This window comes from Lactuca virosa, chromosome 9 (genome assembly GCF_052849685.1).
Source record: "Lactuca virosa cultivar CGN04683 chromosome 9, Lactuca_virosa_CGN04683_v6, whole genome shotgun sequence".
Lineage (NCBI taxonomy): Eukaryota > Viridiplantae > Streptophyta > Magnoliopsida > Asterales > Asteraceae > Lactuca > Lactuca virosa.
Window position 1 is genome coordinate 30,790,908 of NC_136434.1, and position 18,766 is coordinate 30,809,673.

The 18,766-nt window shown below is 36.8% G+C and overlaps 1 protein-coding gene across 1 annotated transcript; it reads right to left on the reverse strand.

The window, feature by feature from the left end:
• Positions 1-13,765: 13,765 nt before the first annotated feature.
• On the reverse strand, positions 13,766-18,078 carry KT1 (potassium transporter 1). Its single transcript, XM_079071514.1, has 8 exons — positions 17,785-18,078; positions 16,440-16,683; positions 16,104-16,349; positions 15,978-16,028; positions 15,580-15,893; positions 15,389-15,503; positions 15,058-15,312; positions 13,766-14,963 (listed from the first exon to the last, which is right to left on the reverse strand). Exons 1-8 carry the CDS (start codon positions 18,001-18,003, stop codon positions 13,972-13,974), a joined length of 2,436 nt encoding a protein of 811 aa, XP_078927640.1. The 5' UTR covers positions 18,004-18,078; the 3' UTR covers positions 13,766-13,971.
• Between the last annotated feature and the right edge of the window lie 688 nt (positions 18,079-18,766).

An 18,766-nucleotide genomic window follows, 5' to 3' on the forward strand; every position in this document is an offset into this window, starting at 1 on the left:
CGAGTATGTTAAATGGTTCAGAGGACCAAGTCCGATGTAGCATCTGACTTAAGCTAGAAGCTTGAAGTGAAAGACAATCAAAGCGATTAGTAGAGGTATCACGATAGTTGCTTGTTGCTAGGAATGCTACCTTTTAAGATGTGATTATATCACAATAGAACATGAGGGAAGGTATAGTCTGTTCTGGAATTTGACTCTAAGAAACCTGAGTCTAAGCGCTGCAACATACGATGATAGGTCATTAGAATATGACACATCGGTCCATTGTAGTAATAAAAGAACTTATCTTAAGTTCGTATCCAGTGAGGATCGAGATTATGACTTGAAGGTCATAATTTGGAGTCTAACGTGAGATAGGGAGCAAGTGCAAGATCGAGCATCGCCTGCAGTCTAGAAGTCCAAGAATTAGATACTCATTCGAAGGAACATAGAAGTTAAGATTATTACTTAGGATAAAGAGATAACGTACGGAGTCATTATAGATCCATGTTTCTTTGATGATTCCGGGACGTAATCATCCTAAGGGGGAGATAATTGTAACGCCCGCAGATCCGGGCTAGTCAATTTAGAGACGATGAGCATCAAAAATGAGTTTTTGATGGAAGATTATTTAGAAGGATTAATCTTAACCAATTTGTAGTATATGTTACAAGGGTTCCGTACATATAAAGAACGCCGAAATCCGAGTTATAACGAAGAAGTAATGGCCCGTCGAAGTTTTACGGCAAAACCGGCACGGCACCGGGAGACGTAAATAGTGAATTAATGGTAGAATACTTTTTAGCCTTAATGATCTAAACAAAATTTGTAGTATACGTTAAACCGAGAACATACAAAAAAAAAGAACGCCCAAATCTGACTTCGTATGAGGAAGTTATGAATTTTCTAAGATTTGGCATAGCAGTGCACGGCCCGAAACTCGAATTTTAGTTCGAGCGGTTTTTGGCCTACGCGACCTAAATGAGAGTTGAAGATCTCATTAATAGGAACTCAACGGTAAAAAGACAGACGAAAACGGAGTCCGTATGTAGAAGTTATGAATTTTACGCGGACATTTAACAGTATAATCTCCTCCTACTATTAAATTTAAGATCGGTCAAGAATTAGCCGACGGAGTCTAAATGAAAGTTTTAGATCTTGTTTTTACCTACGCATGGATATAAAGAATGTCGAGAGTAGAGCTCGTATGTTAAAGATATGGACGAAACTTGGTCCCTACTGTTCGAGCGCGATAAATTCGATACAGTTTTGTAAATCTGAGATAGAGTGAGAATTAGCTGACGGCGTCTAAATAAAAGTTGTTGTACTCGTAAATACCAACGCGTGGATATAAAGAACTTCAAAAATGGAGTTCGTATGAACGAGTTACAAATTATAATAGCATATTTACGTATTAAAATAAAGTATAAATCATATATACGTACACATATATATATACAAATGTATATATCATTAGAAAGGTATCGACGATGCGGTTGTTATAAGACTAGTGTTGAGTACTTTCGACATTAGTTTAGTACAAATATCGTTAAATCTATTTAAAATAGTATTATGAAGGGGTGTTTAGTCGTTTATATAACTATAAGGTCATTAAGTAATTATGGAGGGTAGTTTTTGTAAATTCAATTACTATAAATAAGAGGCTTGGGCTCTCATATTTCTTGCACCATTCTCTTGATTCAAGAGTCTTTCTCTTCTTATCCCCCGAGCATTTCGGTCCCTCGTGATTCGACTTCTCTTTCTGTAGTTTTAGTATAGTAAGGTGAGCGTTGAAGCGCTACACGAATCTTTCTTAGAAAGATTCAACGACGAAGTTCTGCTCCTGCAGAGCCCGACTCCTAGCTAAAACCCCATTGTAAGTAAGTTATGCTTACCTATTTTATAATAGCTTATATTTAAAATTAGTATTGTTATTATGAACTTATAATAAGTATTTGAGCTATTATTATGACTTATATAAGTGTCGTTATAATATCTTTTTAACTACTCGCGGTACGGGGAATCTGGTTTAAAGGGCCGCATAGGGTTGTTGGGTTTCAGAAGTGTTATATGCCAAAATGGTCCTGCCCTCCGGTGTTTTATGTCTGGCCCCTGTCTGTACATAGTGGTTGGAAAGTATTGTTTAAACGCTTATATAATAATAATAATAATAATAATAATAATAAGACTAATAATTAGTCACGGTAAATATTAGATCAAAATCTAGTGGTAATAATACTAGGTTTCGTCGAAGGAAATTATTTTAAAGTAAACGAAGCGTTGTCCGAGTACCGAGTCAACACCTTATCAAGTGAGTGCATAGTTACTTTCATCTTATACATAGATATGAAGTATTTTATATAAATTACGTGCTAGGTGTGCATACTATCTGAATACTTGCTGTCTATGCTGGATGAATGATTTTATACATGTTTTAAAATGATTTAAACTGTATATGTATTTTATATCTACAAATATGTTGGGTATGACATGGGTAGATGAAATAGTTGGTGTGTAATGAAATAAAATGATGAGAGATAGGTGATGATTGGAAGGTGGTGATAATTAGGTGAGGATAGATAGGTGATGATGATTTGGGGATGTAGGATAAAAGATACCATAACCTTGTCCGACAATGTGGAGATGTAGTCATCTACCAGAGTATAGATGGCGACCACAGACTATTCTAGACAACCCCGTGGAAACACCAGCAGGCCAATAACCTGTAGGTGATGAATTACGAGTTCAAACGATGTTGTAACTACGTATTCATGTGATGATACTCTAACCCTTACTATGAATTACGAGTTCAGGCGATGTTGTAACTGATGGGTTTTATACATAAGAACTTTCCTATGTGCTCATGCAAACCCTAAAGCTTGGATCTAGGTTTCACTATTGAACATGCAATTGAATCCAAGACTTACAAACCCTAATCTAGCATACATATTTTAATCATATTAAATACTACCAGATCTGAAAGTTTACCTCTTGGACAACCTCTTGAATCTTCTTCTTCTTGAGCTTAGAGTCACAAGTGCAACTCCTCTAATGGCTTACAAACACCACAAGCAAGAAGGCAATTATGAGAGAGGAGAGAGAATGCTAAAATCGGCCCTAGGGTTTCTCTTGGAAGCAAGTGGCCGAAAATTGCAAGCAAGTGTCTTTATTTATACTGTAGGCTGCTAGGGTTTCAGTCTAAACCCTAATGGACAGCTTGGTCACCAAGCAGCCCAAGGAAACTTCTGGAATAAGGCCTTGGACAAAAATATGATGATCCTTCATCATAATTTCGTTCCCCCTTAGTCCATTAGGTTTTCCAGCCCAAAACTCAACTATCACACATTTGACAGTTTAAGCCCCTTTATTTAATTAATCTCTTTCAGTCACCAAATTAATTCCTAATTAATTTATGACTAATACTAATTAAATAAATATGATTTCTCCTTTAATATATTATTCTTATAATATATTAATAAACTATAATATCCTCTCTCTCTCTCCTTAAATTACCTTGTCTAGTTGCTTTGGTGAAGGCAACCCAAAAGGACCATGCTCAACCGGGTCAAGTACATACCAAATATAGTTACGGGCTTAGACACTAATCCAACAGTCTCCCACTTGGATAAGTCTAGTAACTATATCTCACATACGACTTCACGATTTGGTTAGCAATCGTAGCTCTTATATGCTTCTGTCAACTCTGATCAAAACTTGTCCTTCAGATAAGGGATCGTATAATCCTCTGTTCTAGATATCATGCCGACAATACTTATTGTCCAGCATTTTGTTTCTCGATCTCTGATTTGTTCGACATAGAATTTAGTTGAACACATTAACTTCATCCTGACCGGGCCCGACACATAAGTCAAACCAAATCATCGAGTGGCCAAGATATCGCTTTTATCCTCTTAGAACAAAAGGAACAGATAAGCTTCGACTTATATGCTTTTATTACCCACTAGCTAAGTTACACACAATAATATGTTTTATAACATCGAGTTACTGATGCGTTTTCGTATTATCAATGCATAATCAACGAGCAAACAATAACCATATCTCTAGGTTTAAAGATTATATGATATTATCGTCTTGAGATCACTCGTGATAAATTTCATGAAGTGATACTTGCAAGTGCGGGTTTATTCCAATGCTCAAATCATATTTCATAAGCACTCATAAACTTTGCAGCAATCCTTTGTTATGTCAAAAAACCTTTTAAACAATCTACAAACAAATTTATGACAATCTTCTTTCATATCTACTTCCAACATATGAGCTATTGTGGACCGTTCAAATAATCTTATTATTCAGGAAGCCAAAACATGCAAAAAACAAAACAATAGATAAATAATCAACACAAGATAGTAACCTTTCTTATAAATAACACACCTTTATTTAATCATCAAATGTTGAATACAAAATTATCTATTACAAGTTTCCTACCTATCTAATCTAAACTAATATCGTCCTTTAGCCCGATGCTCCTAGCGTGCTGCAAATGCGTGACCCTACTCAGTCCCTTCGTAAGGGGATCTGCTGGGTTATCTTCTGACGATACCCTCTTCACTACGAGGAGTCCCTCTTCTACCCGATGTCTAATAAAATGTCGAGATCTGCCATGATCCCTTGGTTCCTTGGTTAAGGCAACCGCTCCTTCATTATCACAGAAATTTTCCATGGGCTCCTTTATGGATGGCACAACTCCAAGGTCTCCTATGAAGTTCTTCAACCATATAGCCTCCTTTGATGCCTTGCTTGCCGCAATGTACTCTGATTCGCACGTTGAATCAGCTACGGTCTCTTGCTTGGAACTTTTCCAAGTCACTGCTCCTCCGTTCAGGGTAAAGACCCAGCCCGACTGCGATCGGTAATTATCCCGATCCGTCTGAAAACTAGCGTCACTGTACCCTCGCACCCTTAAGTCATCACTCCCACCGAGGACTAGAAACCATTCCTTGGTCCTTCGTAGGTACTTAAGAATATTCTTGACAGCAATCCAATGTGCTCTACCAGGGTTCCCTTGATATCTGCTGACCATGCTCAAAGCGAAGGCCACATCAGGGCGAGTACAGGTCATAGCGTACATAATCGAGCCAACTGCGGAAGCGTAAGGTACTCAGCTCATATCAGCTATTCCTGCCTCTGTACTCGGGCTCTGAGTCTTACTCAGTTTGGTATTGCATTGAACTGGCAACTCCCCTTTCTTGGAGTTTTCCATACTAAAACGCTTTAGTACCTTCTCCAAGTATGTATCCTGACTGAGTCCTATCAGTCTCTTACTTCTGTTTCTCACTATCCTTATTCCCAGAATATATGCAGCCTCTCCGAGGTCCTTCATAGCGAAACACTTCCCAAGCCAGGACTTGACCTCCTGCAAGGTTGGGATGTCGTTTCCTATGAGTAGTATGTCATCGACATACAATACGAGGAAGCTCACTATACTCCCACTGGCCTTGACATACACACATGACTCATCTTCGCTTCGCAGAAAACCAAACTCTTTGACCTTCTCGTCAAAACAAAGATTCCATCTGCGAGACGCTTGCTTTAATCCATAAATGGATTTCTCAAGCTTGCACACTCTATTGGGATGCTTCGCATCGACAAAACCCTCTGGCTGATTCATGTAAACATCCTCAGCCAACTTCCCATTAAGGAAAGCGGTTTTAACGTCCATCTGCCATATTTCATAGTCATGAAACGCAGCTATTGCGAGCATTACCCTAATAGACTTTATCTTAGCAACTGGCGAGAAGGTCTCATCATAGTCAACTCCAGGAGTTTGAGTAAAACCCTTCGCGACCAATCGCGCTTTATAAGTGTGCACTTTCCCATCCATGTATGTCTTTTTCTTGAAGATCCACTTGCACCCGACTGTCTTACGACCCGGCACATTATCAACCAAATTCCAAACTTGGTTGTCATACATGGACTGAATCTCGTTGTCCATTGCCTCTTTCCATTTAGCAGACTCCGGGCCTGCCATGGCTTCCTTGTAGCTATTAGGTTCGTCCAGATTTATTAGTGTACTATCACTAATAAACGTATCCCCTTCAGTAGTAATATGGAAACCATACAACTGGGGTGGAACACTAACTCTACTCGAACGTCTAAGAGGTCAGGACTGGTCAATTGGTTCAACAGGAACTTCCTCCTCAGGTTGAACGTCAGTGTCAGAGGTTCCTTCATCACCTGACTCTTAAAGCTCTTCAAGGTCAATTTGACTCCCACTGTCTCCTTGTCACTTGGTCTATAGAAGAGATAGCCAAAAGACTTTTGTGGATAGCCGATGAAATAACACTTCTCACTACGAGGTTCTAGCTTGTCGTGAGTCTCTCGTCTTACGAAAGCTTCACAACCCCAAACCTTGATATGTGCTAACGAGGGAGTTTTCCCTGTCCACATCTCGTGAGGTGTTTTGGCAACCTTCTTGGTGGGAACTAAGTTAAGGATATGTGCGGCAGTCTCTAAGGCATACCCCCAGAATGAGATTGATAACGAAGCACGACTCATCATAGAACGAACCATGTCCAACAAGGATTGATTACGTCTCTCAGCCACACCATTCAATTGTGGCGTTATAGGAGGCGTCAATTGCGAAACTATTCCGTATTCTTTCAGATAGTCGTGAAACTCAAGACTTAGGTACTCTCCCCCTCGATCAGATCGAAGCATCTTGATTTTCCTGCCCAACTGATTCTCTACTTCATTCTTAAACTCTTTGAACTTTTCAAAGGTTTCTGACTTTTGCTTGATTAAGTAGATATATATCCATATCTGCTATAATCATCTGTAAAAGTCACGTAGAAGCGACAAGCGTCCCTTGTGGTGGATCTAAAGGGTCCACATACATCAGTATGTATGAGATCCAATACACCCTCACCCCTTTCACATGTGCCAGTAAAGGGTGACTTGGTCATCTTCCCAAGTAAACAAGACTCACACACGTCATCGTCCCTAAGGTCGAATGAATCCAAGACTCCATCCTTTTGGAGTTGGGCTATGCGTTTCTTGTTGACATGGCCAAGGCGACAATGCCACAAGCATGCTTTGTCCAAACTATTGGATGAATCAATATTCAAGACATCATTTCCTAAATTATCTACGATCAACACAGATTCATAAATCCCATTACATGGTAATGCATTGAAATAAAAAACACCATTCAAATAAACATTAATAGAACCATTGCTATTATCAAATGAATATCTGAAACCTTGTCTAAATAATCCATGAAAAGAAATGATGTTCCTTGCCATATCTGGCGAATAACAACAATTATTTAAATCTAGCCCTAACCCATTACTCAACACTCAAGAATAAAATCCGATCTTGGTGACTGGTGATGACCTCTTGTTTCCCATGATCAAGTTTATTCTCCCATTCTCCACTTCCCTACTTTCTCTTAGCCCCTGCAAATTAGAACAAATGTGGAAACCACATCCAGTATCAAGGACCCATGAAGTAGCAAGTGATGAGTTATTAGATTTAATTAAATACATACCTGCAAAGGTGGGATTTATCTTCCCATCCTTAATATCTTGCAAATATTGAGGGAAGCTTCGTTTCCAGTGGCCCTTCTCGTGGCAATGGAAGCACTCTGCTTCCTTGGGGTCAGAAGAGGGCTTAACAGAACCTGCTTTGGTCCCACTAGAAGAGGAACCATCATGGGTCTTACCCTTTTTATGGCTCTTAGAAGGAGCCTTCCTCTTTTTACCCTTTCCTTGGCCAATTGCCAACACAGGAGCAGCCACAGTAGAGGATGATGCAATAGATTTTTCCTTGAGGTTGCTCTCAGCAGTCCTCAGGAGCCCTTGAAGTTTACTCAGGGTGACCTCTTCCTTGTTCATGTGGTAGGTCATTCTGAACTGGTTGTAGCAGGAAGGCAAAGAGTGGAGGATGATGTCGATAGCCAAATCCTCATCAAACTTAACATTAAGTTTGAGAAGACGATCAACATACCTTTGCATCTTTTGCAAATGAGCGGTTAGGGATTCTCCACTCCCCATCTTAGCGGTGATCATGTTAGTAATGATCTCATAGCGCTCTTGCCTCGCGCTTTGGTGGTACCTGTCCAGCAAATCTTGATGCATCTCATATGGATACATGTCCTCATAGGACTTTTGGAGTTCGAGGTTCATGGTGGCCAGCATGATGCAATGAACTTTCGTAGCATCACGCTCGTGGGCCTCAAAGGCGGCCAACTCTTCAGGAGTAGCAACTTCTGGGTTGATATTTTCTAGTTTCTCATCGAGGACATATTCTTTGTCCTCGTAGCGAGTTATCATGCGAATGTATCTCATCCACTCTTTGAAATTCGACCCATCAAATGTCACCTTTTGACATAGGTTCATTAGTGAGAATGACCCAGAAGCGTTGTTGTTTGCGTTTGCGTTAGACATCTGAAATAGAAAGGAACAAAGTTTGATTAGAAATGAATCCCCAATTAAACACCCAAATGAGAAATTAGGGCTAGGATCCAACAACATTATTTACAACTTAGAAAAAGGATGCCGTAATCTAAAAGTAAATAATTTGAAGGTAAGTGAATGACGATTCACTAATTTTCATCATAAAAATGAAAAAGAGATTAAGTTTTAAATGTATTTGAAAATTCCTAGATTCCTTTTGAGATTCATTGAACATTTCAATGGCATGTTTAAATCTCGATATGCACTTCAAATTTGCGACTGGGATGCCGAGGATCGCAAACAAGTTGTGAATAACCATGCGAATCAACGTGGTGCACTCAATGTCTCTATCACCTAATCAATGTGCCGGTTAGCCACGCACGCTCCATTGATCTATGATAAACATCGAGCCACCCTTCGCCACCAATGTCAATCCCAAATTAGTGTGCCGGTAAGCCACGCACGCTCCACTAACGTTTGACAAGGGTACAAAGTGTAATTCCATGTAATAGGATCAATTTTCACATTTTACCCTAAAGTAACTAAGATTGGGAATTTGTAAAAAGACATTGTAGTTACTTTGCAATATTCATTATACTTATAATGAGGAATTAAATGCCCTATCCTATCCGTTCGGCTAACGACCCTCCACCAATCAAGGAAGCGGTAGGTGTGAGTGTACACCCATTAAGCATCATTTTATAGGCAGCAACCTTATACCCCCCTTATAGACTGACTTCGTGAATGAGGCCTACTAGCGATAAGACTAGCTTATTCTTATACACACACACACACACACACACATATATATATATATATATATATATATATATATATATATATATATATATATATATATATATATATATATATATATATATATTAAGCTTGTAATAAATAAAGTATAAGATTGAATTTTTAAACTTGTAAAATTCTAAGGGTTGAAATTTAAAATTTTCAAAATTAAACTTTTAATCAAAAAAGAAATTAAATTTCAAAACTTGAGGGCAAGTTTTTGAACTTTTCAAAACACAAGGGATCAAATAACAAATAATATAAATTAAATAATTAATTTTATGATTATCTATATTTGACCTAATCCAATTTTATTCACAAGATAATTATCAAATAATTTAAACAATCAATATTTATCATATAAAGGAACAATTATTTAAAAGATTTGATATTATCTTTTGTTTTGGTAAGGATAATCATTTAAATACAATAAAATTCGGATTTTATCATTAAAAGACGATTTTGGCATTTATCCTTAAGCAAAACAGCAAGAAATCCCGAGATATCCTCTGTCTGACTCCCAGACTCGCCGAGTCACTACCTGAACTCGTCGGGTTGGACAAACTCGCCGAGTCCAGATACTGACTCGCCGAGTTGGGTCGGGCAGAGGCCAGAAAAACGATTTTCAGCAAAAACTCGACAATTACATCACGTACAACAGAAACCAATCAAGGCTCTGATACCACTGATGGGTTTTATACATAAGAACTTTCCTATGTGCTCATGCAAACCCTAAAGTTTGGATCTAGGTTTCTCTATTGAACATGCAATTGAATCCAAGACTTACAAACCCTAATCTAGCATACATGTTTTAATCATATTAAATACTACCAGATCTGAAAGTTTACCTCTTGGAAAACCTCTTGAATCTTCTTCTTCTTGAGCTTAGAGTCACAAGTGCAACTCCTCTAATGGCTTACAAACACCACAAGCAAGAAGGCAATTATGAGAGAGGAGAGAGAATGCTAAAATTGGCCCTAGGGTTTCTCTTGGAAGCAAGTGGCCGAAAATTGCAAGCAATGGTCTTTATTTATACTGTAGGCTGCTAGGGTTTCAGTCTAAACCCTAATGGACAGCTTGGTCACCAAGCAGCCCAAGGAAACTTCTGGAATAAGGCCTTGGACGAAAATATGATGATCCTTCATCATAATTTCGTTCCCCCTTAGTCCATTAGGTTTTCCAGCCCAAAACTCAACTATCACACATTTGACAGTTTAAGCCCCTTTATTTAATTAATCTCTTTCAGTCACCAAATTAATTCCTAATTAATTTATGACTAATACTAATTAAATAAATATGATTTCTCCTTTAATATATTATTCTTATAATATATTAATAAACCATAATATCCTCTCTCTCTCTCTCTCCTTAAATTACCTTGTCTAGTTGCTTTGGTGAAGGCAACCCAAAAGGACCATGCTCAACCGGGTCAAGTACATACCAAATATAGTTACGGGCTTAGACACTAATCCAACAGTAACTACGTATTCATGCGATGATACTCCAACCCTTACTTGGCGCGTATTGAGGGGGTAATCCCCAAATCATTATTGATTATGTGATGTAGGCAATGATCCTCAGGAAAAGTCCTTAGGAACGAACATATAAGGAAATGTGATGTAAAGAGATGAGAGGTAAATACGATATAGGAGATGACCCTTAAGATAATTCTTTAGGGAATATTAAATGAAGAAAATGGGGATGGGCAATCGGGTTAATTGTTTGACATGTATTATGTGAAGAAACAAATTAACTATATTATTGTGGGTTGAAAACCCTATGTACTCACCAGGTTTCCCAACCTGACCCACTCAATCTTATTTGTATCACAGGTGTCGATATGAAGCTACTTTACACTGAAAGATTAAAGGGATGTAGATCACTAGTGTAAATAAATGTAAGTTATGTTTATGCTTATGTTTCTGTATTGACGATGACATCCCAAATGTTTTAAAATGAATAAATACATTTCTTAGGAAATGCTTTGATAACGTATTTATCATGTTTTTCTGGGAACAAATTCCGCAACATTTTTATTAAAAGAAGTACTCTGATTTCTATAAAGCATAAACAAAATCGGTCTTTTCTGACCGTGAAAATGAGGATGTCACAAATACCTTCCTAACACCTATCAGTACGATATATATTGTTATATGTCAACAAACGATCTATATAACAATATATGTCTATTAACTTAAAAAATTATTACTCCATTGTAATTTTCATTTGTAAATTTCTTTTGATGAAGTATATTATTAGTAAATTGTTGAATCTTATATTACCTAGCAAATCTTTTTTTTATAACTTAAACTAGATGAAATATTAAAGAATAAATAAAAACTATGAGGGTTAAAATATTTGAGAACTTTTTATTTTAAATTAACTAATCATTCACGTGGCGGGTTATATGTCTTGTGAAGTGAAACAAAATACAAAATTAATAGTATTACAAACACCGGGGCGTGAAAAAACGGTTCCTCATTTTGAGTCCTTGGATCTCCAACTTTGCATCACAACCACATAAACTCTCTTTTTACATATATATCACGGCGGTTTTCATTCCGATTTTCCTTCTTCCCCACGATCTCCTTCTTCTTCACGATTTGAAGATCGCAGCCCTCACCCACGACACCCTCTATTTTCGTTTCAAATCCTCCCCCACCTTCTGCACAATCGTCGGTTCTCTCATCCAGAGTCATTCAATCAATTTCTCAACCTCCTTCCCTCTTCTCTATTCGTGCATTCTTCTCCGACTTCATTACCCCACAAACTCCCTTTATTTCTCTGATTGCATGTGGATGTTGGGTTATAAGAAAGTCCTCTCAACTAACTTCATCTGACTTCAAACTCCATCCTACAACGTTAGCATCTCATTCGTCCGTTGGCCAATGTTTTTTTAATTTAATACAAGCCTAAGGAACCAAATAAGAAATGACTTAAAATCTTCCTTTTCTCAGTTTTTCAGTTTTCAAAAGTCTGTCAAGTCACAAGGAATCCCAAACAAGAGTCAAGAAACAATGTCCTTGAGTCCATGAAATCTATTAGTTATTATATTCTCACAAACAAGACTGAGATTTTTCCTTCTTTATTTACTCGGATTTCAACTATATCTTTGTATGCTCCCATATTCTTCCTTTTCAAAGGCTTTAAGAATTCAAGTACATTAATGATATTAAACAACAATTATTAGATTACAGGTATTATTTGTGAATTTATTTAGTGGGTTAATAATGACTTATCAAACATCAAATAAGCATTTCTATTTTACTATTAATGTTTTGGAAATGTCTGATTACAACATTTGACTAAAAAAAACTACGTAATAATATAAATGTCATCCAAAAAAATTACACGTTAATATAATGTTTAGAACATGTGGTTTTTATTATTCAGGTAGTTAAACAACCAAACATTAACCTATAAGGGATCATGTTTGATGCTACAAAATAAAGTACAATAGATCCTTTGTTTTTTTATCAATCAACCCCCACTAATGTATTGTCATTAAATAATAATAATAATAATAATAATAATAATAATAATAATAATAATAATAATAGTAATGTACTTAAATGTAGGATGCTATTATAAATAAATCAATAAATGTATGTTGTTCCCGATGCATTGTGTACAAAATAAAACAACTTTATTATAACTATAATCGGTTAGATTTATCATAGTATAATGACAACAAATGAAAGTAGGATGCTATAAAAAAAAGTAAAATCAATATATTTTTTACATCTGTCAACCCGGCTACGGAACGGGTATAACACTAGTTAAACCCGATTCATGCGAATTCTTACATTCAAGAATTTTGATTTGTCCCCCGATCTTCTTTCCTTTTACAAGATCCATCCCTCGTTTTCGAATTAGACTCACTGGAATGGATGATACTTTTCTTTTAGAAATATAAAACAGAAAATGAAACCTATATATGTATTTATTTTCTCGTTTTCGAACTATTCTCCACACATTGCATCATAAAATAGACAATTGGAGTCACGCAATAGAATATCATCGGCCCAACTGGAATGGACCAAACAGTGTTGGGCTTCTCGGTTTCATGCACTCCAATTTACTTTCTCAGCAAACCAGATAGCCTCATAGCCATAGCCACAACAGCATCTAACAACCCATCAGTGGGGTTGGCCCAATCAGTATAATCAGCCCACTTCAACATAGGCTATTTTTATTTTATTTTAAATTAAATATGCTGACCTACGATATTTTTTGTTGTGAAAAAAGAAAGATAAACAAAAGATGGCAATAGCTAGGATGTAAGCTTGTTATAGGTAACAATGTTTAATCTTGAGCTTTTGACCCTTGAAGCATAAACTGGAATGTTTTTTTTTCTTCTAAAATTGTTCTTGAAATTGTCGGCTTTTTTTTTTCCGGACCTCGGTTGGTTGAGAACGGTTTAGACTGGTCTCGGTGCCATGGTACATGTTAAAATGTAACATCAACTTATTCAAATTGTTCTTCTCCTCGTTCTTTTGTATTTATCTCGTTAAAAACAAACAAAATATGGCATTCCATACAACTATGAAATGTGAAAACACAAATACGAAGCAATGGGAAATAAAAAGTACGTATATTTGATCCCTTTAAGATCTATCTGATCTTTAGTCTCTTTAGAATGTAGTTTAATTCAATGTACATTTTACCTTTCTATAATCCGTCATCTCAACATGTACACTAAACCCCTAATGTATACATATAACACGTACACGTATGTATCTCTATCATCTCCAATACTCCAAATCCCAAAACCAGTCCTCCATCAAACATAATAAATCATACCAACTTCTAACAACGAAGTATGAGGCACATTCAGAACAACATCAGTTCCCCTACAATTCCTGCTCAAGAATGAATAAACAACATCAATAGCAAACTTCGCGAAAATCGATGAAGATTTCTTAGCCTTCGCATATGAATGCCCAAGTATATATGCAATCCCGGATTCCCGAGCTTTAAGTATCTGAATCGATTCATCTTTAAGAGCTGAATGAGTCTCTAAACACCCCACAAACGACTCCTCAATCTCCTTCAACGAATTCACCATTTTCGTTTCATAATCCTGGAGCTTAAATGCGGGCCCACCGGGGACACTGACATCTACATCGACATCGAAATTTTCACTGTCTGTGTCTCCGTCTTTTCCTTCCGTTTCAACATACTCAACAAGAGCCGAAACAACACGGTTTTCAAAATTGTAATTCTCATGTGGAACGTCTTTGTAACCGTATCTAACAATGCATCTAAACATATGATACTCGCGGGGCCCGACACGGCCCACGAGTATCCGCTCCTCGGCCCGAACATACGGGACTTGAACCGATTTCACACAAACGAATACCAAAACTTGGTGGAATGCAGGCAAGTTGGTGACAAAATGCCCAAAAATTGCGGGGATTCCTGTTATTAAATTCGTGTAAACGAGCCCAATTCCCGGGACCCGCACCATCCCGAGGCTCGGGCCCAATGAGAGAATCCGGTTCATTGAGACTTTGTTTTCTAAATCGAATTCGTGTTTTTTTAATTTCCCATAATTCCATACGAACATGATGGACATGAAGGTTAGTGAGAGGAGGAGTGGGATCCATCCACCTTCTGGAACCTTGAAAAAGGCGGCTGAGAGGTAAAAGAGTTCGATCGATCCGAAGAGTACAAGAAATAAAGCAGCGGTTACAATCTGTTGCTTCCACACGATTATCATCACCATCGTCATCAAACAAGTTGTCACGAACATCACAGTGGTCACCGCTAGCCCTAACAGAATCAAAACCAGAAAGTCAATGAATTGATCAATTTTGACTTTTGAGTTAAAAAGTTAATGAATTGAAAAGGATGAATGATATGATACCATAAGCATGGCCAATCATGTTCGTGTCTCGTAATCCGATCGTTACAGCTAAACACAAGCTCAATAACATCCAATTTACCTCCGGGATGTACACCTGTCCGTATATTTTTCTTGATGTATGAACGATTTTCACGTGGGGAAAACAATTCACGGCACAACACTGACTTATAATCGAGAACGTGGCTGAAATCGCCGCCTGACTTCCGACCACCGCTGCAAATGTCGCCACTATGAACACCGGCCAAAACACAGCTTCTGTAAACAAACAAATAAAACGATGAAATCATGAAATTGTAAACGGTTTATAAGTTATTTTGGTTTAAATTCTTACCAGGTATTGCTTTATAAAAGCTTCTCTGAATATCTTCATGATGCCTTGACAAAAACGCAGCCTCACCCAAATACGCAAGAACCAAGCAAGGATACACAAGAAACGTGAATGCAATCTGAAATATGAAAATTCACGCGCTTTAAAATCATGAAGTTAATAATGAATAATGTTTGATATTTTTGGATGATTACCTTAACGGATAAGGTTGAAAAATGGCCTAAATCAGCAAACATGGTTTCAACGCCTGTGATTGAGAGAACAACTCCTCCTAACGATAGCCAACCTTCACGACGAGTCCTTTTTAGTAATTTCACCATGTAAACAGGCGAAAGAGCGTGAAATATTTGTGGGTTCCATTGAATTATGTTATATATTCCGATTCCAGCAATCGATAGCAGCCAAGCTGTTACAATGGGAGCAAATAAGAAGGCAACTCGGTGTGTTCCGTGATGTTGAATCGAGAAAAGTCCAACTAAAAGAATACACGAGATCCCAACCACGTAATCTGACAAGAAAAAGTAAAGATTGGTGAAGAACACAAGCAAGAATGAGAATATATCAATTTATGATCTGCATAAGCTTGACTTACTTTCATGAAGACCTGCAACTTTAATTCTAACTCCAGATACCGCTGAGAGAACTGAAAAGGAAGACAAATGAGAATATTAGAACGAATTTCAAGCTAAAATGCAGAATCTTGATATGAATCATTTACCCGATATAGCAGGAGTGAAAACCCCATCACCGATTGTCATACAGGTTCCAAGAAGAACAAAAATCAACAACCCTTTTCTGAACTTTCTGTGTTTTTCAAAGAACGACTTCAATTCAAAGCTTTGCCAGGTTTCTGCTGTTTTTGCGACACCATATGCCGATAGTTTCTCATCGGTTTCTTGTTGATTTGGAAGCATACTAAGTTTTGCATGCCGACAGAGTAACGAATACAACGCAAAAGTACCACCTGTGACACCAATTAAGCAAATGTTCAAATTCATAGAACGTTTTCTGTATTTTATAAATGGAATTTATATTTATAAACCATTTTCCATACCTTCGCCATTGTCGTCAGCTGACATGACAATGAAGACGTATTTAAGGAGGGCGATTAGTGTAAAAGTCCAGAAGATGAAGGAAAGAACACCGTAGATTTCTTCATCGTCTTCATGAAGACTAAGCTTCCCTGAGAAGGTGGTTTTATATACGTAGAGAGGGGAGGTGCTTAGATCACCATATACGACTCCAAGACTCTGATAAGCCAAACTCAAAACCGCTGAACATGATGCCTTGTTCAATTTCTGGTTCGATTAAATCATACCCATTAGTTGTTTTGATGGTTTAAGTGTCTAGAATATGCCTAATTAATGGAAAATTTTCAACGGTTACAAGCCATTCTTGAATCTTGATAACTTATTTAGAGAAAAAAAGTAGGGTAAAAAAAGTCTCACCCTTGAAAAGAAGATAAGACTGACACAGAATAACAGAGAGGGAAATTGGTAGGAAGTAGGTTTAATTGCAGAAAATACGTGATTTTGAAGGGCATATGAGAAAAAATACAAAATAAAACTAGTTTTAAAAGGAATCCTTTTGGGTATTGTGTAATAGCAAAATCTAATCAACACCAATTACAATTCACACTCAAAAACATCCAAACGAGCCTGATACGTACAACATTTACACATTTGTACGCCGTCATTGAATCTTGATAATTCCTTACAAGAAGAAGGTTCGAAATAAATCATCCATGAAGATAAACATCTCAAAAGTTAACCAAATTGACACATAATCATGTAAACGAGTGGTTTTGAAAGCAATATTGATGAGAAAAAACCCTGGTTTTAGGAATTCCCTTGGTGCATTGTGCAATGGCCAAAATTAATCAACAACCATTGCGACTCACACTAAAAAAACATCGAAAATACGTGTAATGGATGCAAACTTTTCCCCATGTGAAAGCATTCTTGGATCGTTTCAAACAAATTAATCAACAACCATTGCGACTCACCCACGAAGTAAAACATCTCAAAAGTCTCGAGAAAAATTGACACAGATTCATATAAATTGGGAATTTCAACTTATAGTAGGAAAAAGTTCCTAAAATTTGGAACACCTTGAATACATTGTCTAAGAGTCAAAGATAACCCATACCCATTGCAATCAAACACGAAAAACATCAATAAACCTAACATAAACAGTATTTCCCCACTTTTACAAACCATTATTGAATCTTGATAACTCATTAACTCCTACCCATCACGAAATACGTCTCAAAAGCAAAAACAACCGACACAAAATCACAGAGATGATACAAGTGATGAGCTTGTTTTTTTGCAAGAAGGCAGAAAAGAAGAAGAAGAAGAAGAAGAAGAAGAAGAAGAAGAAGAAGAAGAAGAAGATACCTGGTTTTGAAGGCCATGTTCTATGGACTCAAGAGAAGTTCTTGGATGAAACATGGGTGTAAGTAAGGTAATGGAGTTTATGAAAATGGGAAGAAAGCAGGAAGAAAAGAGGTTGAAATGAGTAAAAGAGTGAGTGTGAAGGACGTTAAGAGGAATGTAGGATGTGGGCACAAGAGTGAGGAAAGGAAAGGAAAGAAAAGGAAAGTAGTCAACAGGCATGTGTCATGCTCTCTTAACAATCTTTTTTCACACCCCCGTCTTTCTCTCTCGTTTTCTCCGCCATTTTACCCCCAAATTTCTTGGATGAAAAAAATGCACATGAACTTAGCACTTTCTTAATCAATATATAATATATTAGGTAGTAAAAGAAATTTAAATATATGTAAATAAGATTAAATCAAACTGTTCACTCAATGTAGAAGAAGGTAAGTAGACATACACAATATTTTTAGTAGCAAAAACAACTTTAGAGTAAAAAAAAATTGATTTTTTATTATTTCATAATCTTGAAACACGAAAGGGACATTGGTTCAAAAATACTCTTTTGACCCTATTAAGAAACCATAATAAACTAATGATTTGCGAAAAGTCATGTTTAGAATCTTTCTTTTATATGATTTAACATTTGGCTAAAATGCATATAATTTATTGATGTAATATTACTAAAAGTATCTTAAAAAGTAAAGAAAATGTATAACTTTTTAAATCGATTTGATACGGTAAAGAATTACATGTGATACTGAGATATTTCTGTATATATGGACAATTATGGAATTAAGATTTAAGCACAAGATGTGATAGTGGCCTACTTCAGTCGTACCTACTAATTTATCATGTGAAGTTAATGAGATATGAATTTGGGGCCAATAGAATCATTTGTACTTTATAAGCTATGACGTTATAATAATAGCTACTAGCTAGTATTCATTTGTGGTTGAAAAACAATGTATTTAAATCGATTTGAAATGTGATCAATGTTTAA

Bases quoted from the DNA above. Each gene is read 5' to 3' on its own strand.
- KT1 (XM_079071514.1), bottom strand. From the start codon at position 18,003: ATGCCTGTTGACTACTTTCCTTTTCTTTCCTTTCCTTTCCTCACTCTT. The intron at 16,684-17,784 runs GTATCTTCTTCT...TAATCGAACCAG, and splicing joins AACATGGCCTTCAAAACCAG to AAATTGAACAAGGCATCATG. The intron at 16,350-16,439 runs GTATGGAAAATG...TTGGTGTCACAG, and splicing joins AGCTGACGACAATGGCGAAG to GTGGTACTTTTGCGTTGTAT.